Source organism: Triticum aestivum, chromosome 4B (genome assembly GCF_018294505.1).
Source record: "Triticum aestivum cultivar Chinese Spring chromosome 4B, IWGSC CS RefSeq v2.1, whole genome shotgun sequence".
NCBI lineage: Eukaryota > Viridiplantae > Streptophyta > Magnoliopsida > Poales > Poaceae > Triticum > Triticum aestivum.
Genome location: NC_057804.1, coordinates 142,705,702 through 142,709,970, shown reverse-complemented (window position 1 = coordinate 142,709,970; position 4,269 = coordinate 142,705,702). Strand labels below are relative to the sequence as shown.

The 4,269-nt window shown below is 45.9% G+C and overlaps 1 protein-coding gene across 1 annotated transcript; it reads left to right on the top strand.

The window, feature by feature from the left end:
- Positions 1-328: 328 nt before the first annotated feature.
- Positions 329-2,284, top strand: LOC123091511 (F-box/FBD/LRR-repeat protein At5g22660). The gene is made up of 3 exons (XM_044513044.1): positions 329-1,406; positions 1,517-1,666; positions 1,802-2,284. Exons 1-3 carry the CDS (start codon positions 435-437, stop codon positions 2,174-2,176), a joined length of 1,497 nt encoding a protein of 498 aa, XP_044368979.1. The 5' UTR covers positions 329-434; the 3' UTR covers positions 2,177-2,284.
- The last annotated feature ends 1,985 nt before the right edge of the window (positions 2,285-4,269 follow it).

Below are 4,269 nucleotides of genomic sequence, written 5' to 3'. Positions count from 1 at the left end.
ATAAAACCTAAGAACTTAATATCAAAACTCAATATATGAATTAAAAAAAAGACAATTCTGTTGTGAATAGTGAAGTTTTTTACACTATCCATGCTTTTGTCTTTATTCACACTATTCGTGCTAAATTTGTCTCTCTTTTTTTCTCTGTGTGTGATTTGGATTTGGATCTGAATTTTTAGGGTTCGTAGACACATGTGTTGTGAGCATTCACAAAAAAATTTGAATCGTTTTTTTAAAATTGGTAGCATAGGAGCATGTAAGTGTTGTAATATCTTGATATTCTCCCATCGGCCCGGTTCCATCCCTAAAAATGAAAAATCTCAGGAGCATTTATTTCCCCTTTCCTTCGGCCGTTCCTGCTCCAGTCCACAGACACAGACACCAGGCGCCGCTCAAAGCCCTCGTCCCCACCGCGGCTTCCGGCGGCGGCGGCCATGGAGTACTACACCTCGAGTCCCCTTTTCATGCCTTTGGTCAAGCTAGTGGGCGAGTACCTGGGCAGCGAGGACTGGATGCATCAGCTCTTCCACCGCACCTACTTGCCTGCCCACTACGCCCTCCCCGACCCGCCCGTCTCCGCCGCCGCTTGCCTCTCCGCCCTTCCCCCCCACGACGACGTCGACCGCGTCAGCCGCCTCCCCGACGCGCTCCTGCACAACATCGTCTCCCGCCTCCCCGTAAAGGACGCCGCCCGCACCTCCGCGCTCTCCCGCCGCTGGCGCGGGGTCTGGCGCTCCGCCCCGCTCGTCCTCGTCGACGCCCACCTCTTCCCCGCCACCTCCGCCGTCTCCAGCGTCCTCGCCGCGCACCCGGGCCCCTTCCGATGCGTCCACCTCAACGACTGCTACATGGACGAGTTCCCTGCTCTGCTCACGGGCTGGCTCCAGATCCTGGCCGACAAGGGCATCCAGGAACTCGTCCTCGTCAACCGCCGGTGGCCACTCGACGTCACTCTCCCCGACACTTTCTTAGGCATGGCCACCCTCACCCGCCTCTACCTCGGCCCCTGGAAGTTCCCCGACACGGCCGGCCTCCCAAGCGCCACCTGCTTCGGCAACCTCCGTGAGCTCGGGCTCTGCAACGTCATCATGGAGAGCGGGGATTTGGACTTCGTCCTCGACAGGAGCCCCGTGCTGGAGACGCTCTGTCTCGAAGGGAATCTCTTCAGGCTCTGCCTCCGCCTTGTCAGCCAGAGCCTCCGGTGCGTGCAGATCATCGGGTGCTTCCTTGAAGAAATCTTCGTGGTGGACGCCCCACGCCTTGAGCGGCTCATCCAGTCCGAAGGTTGTACCCCTAATGGCACCTGCACCAAGGTGAAGATTGGGCATGCCCCCAAGCTGCACTTGTTGGGATACTTGGAGCTGGACCAGAGGCACATCCTAGAGGTCGGCAACACCATCATCAAGGTGCCTCATTTCCCCTTTCGTTCAAGGTTCAACGTAAATTCCTAGGGTATCAATGCAAATGTGTGGTCTTTCTTCTCTTAATTGGGTGCATTGTAAATTTGTAATTGCAGTTGCAGGCTGGGACAGGGGTGAGCCCGAGCACTATGGTGCCAAGTGTGGGAATCCTGGCTTTGGAGGTGCGTTTCGAAGTCCGCAATGATGCCAAGATGGCTCCCGGTGTCCTCAAATGCTTTCCGAATGTTGAGACGCTCCACATCAAGGTGAGGCCCCTGATGGTTCCATTGGCATTCATTTGCACCATCATGTACTAGCATCATATTTTGAACTGTGCCATATTGCTACTTGCTATCAATAGCTGATGAACTGCATGTGCATTTGACTGGTTGAATTTTCAGTCTGGAAAAAATGACCAATCCACTGGCAAGCTGAACCTAAAGTCCTGGCACGAATCTGGCACCATAGAATGCATCCGGTCACGCATCAAGCTGCTGTTTTTCCACGATTTCCGAGGGGGCCGCGGTGAGCTCGCCTTCCTCAAATTCTTCTTTGAGAGCGCATTGGTGCTGCAGGAGGCGGTGATTGTGTTTGCCGCTGCCCCCAGTTCGATGGAAGAGGTTCAATCCAAATTGGATATTCTTGGGTCCATGAAACGGGCTAGTGAAACCTCCATAGTGCTGCTCACTACACGTTCTGATCCTCAAGGAGGTTACGTTTGGAGCTTCAAAATAGGGTCTGGTTTTTCTCCTGCCGACCCTTTTGAAAACTACTGAAGTCAAGGCAAGTGGCCTATGTACTTCAGAATGTTCTGCTGCTTGCAAGACAATGTTTAAGATATGATTTCAGTGTTTAAAGATTCACGCTGTCTCTTGTTTCTGCTACTACCATGATTAGCCATTACAAGTTTATAGTTGTCAGGTCTAACCAACTAAGGTTAGAATGCAGATTTTGACACCGGATAGGGAATGGTGCTTTAATCATCATTTTGATGGTTACTCTAATAGCTGCTCCACTCATTACTCAGTAACTAGATAACACCCCGCGCGTTGCTGCGGGACTTTTTTGCTTCCTTGGAGAACATACATTGGATGAAAAAGAAATATGGTTTGAAATGTTTAAAAAATCCATTTCTATTTGACATGTTGATGTTACAGATTTAAATGTGGAATAAGATTTGCCAAACGTAAAAATGTTTATCAGTAATGTACATGAATTCCTCTTCTCAGTAGTTAGGTCGGCTTGTAAGAGCATTACTCTTGCACTCTTCGTTGGCCTATAGTGACTTCAGATGAAGCATTCGTTCACCTGTACACAAATGTCCAAATTCATGTAGCCAAGTTTTAACCACTGAAAAAAGGGACATGAGATGGCTACTAGTATATGACAACTTAAACCTAATCATCCTGTCATTAAGCGAGACATGAGTAGCCAACTGAGATATACATTATTCATGAGCATACCTCCATTCATGTACCATATACATCTATGTTTCATTGTTGTGACATAGTAAATCATATTTCACAATTTACCAACAGTCTAGAAGAACAACCGATAGCACATGTATCTTAGGATGGAAAATAATACAAACCTTGATTCATCTATGGACATAATTATAGAAGGCATAACAAAAAATATATAGCAAATCAAATACAGTAGGATAACCTGATGGTAAGTAGCAAGATAATAGATGAGGGTTAGGAATGGATCCATAGTGGAATTAGAAATAACCTGTTATGAATCAAATGTAGTGAGAGTTTGAGAGAGGTACCAACAGAGGACAGGAACTCCGAATTTCTCTGACCCCTATAACTTGTATGGGAAAATAAGTAGCACGGCAAGCTTAATTTCAGAAATTTAATCAGGGATCAAGATAAGGGAGTAGTTACCTGCTGATGGGCAAGCTTTTGGGCACCATCAATGGAAAGACAGGAGTATTGTGGTAACCCTGTATCAGATATTTGACCAGTACTTATTTGCAATCAAACAATATCATCACCATGGCCCCAAACACACCTATTATCCTTTGTGTAATCATAGGTCTCAGCAGTTTCTTCTCAACTGTGATGTAGTAGTTTTAATCAGTAATGACTGAACCAAGACATGCCATCTTTAGGTATCTACTGAAACTTCGAACCTGACTTAGAATTAAGTACTGAAATGACTACTACTATGCGTGTGACATCATTAGGATGGAACATGGAAGTACTGGGACTTATTTTTCTGAAAAGAAGTTAGGTTGTGAATTCATATGTACTCCAAACATTCGACCAACAGGATCCAAATCCCTACGCAACAGAATTACGATGTCCAAGGGCGACATGTTGTCTTTAGGTATCAGCAGCTCCTTCTCAACTTAACGTACTTATTATCAATAATAGCTGAATCAAGACGTGTTGTCTTTAGGTATCTACTCCCTCCGTCTGAAAATACTTGTCATCAAAATGGATAAAAAAAAGATATATCTAGAACTAAAATATATCTAGATGCATCACCTTTTATCCATTTTGATGACAAGTATTTCCGGACGGAGGGAGTATATACTGAAACTTCAATCGTTAACTACTCTCTCCATCCGAAAATACTTGTCATCAAAATGAATAAAAAAGGATGTATCTAGATGTATTTTAATTCTACATACATCCTTTTTTATCCATTTTGATGACAAGTATTTCCGGACGGAGCTCGTTTCAAAAAAAAAAGTATTTCCGGACGGAGGGAGTATTAAAGTGATCCAAGAAATGAACATAGTTGTCAGATCGATGACCCAATATTGAAACATACCAAATTGGCCGAGATAACTTAGCAAACAGGGAGTTGTTGAACCGTCCCTATAGGCCGGCGGCAGCTGTGGTGACTGTGGCGGGGT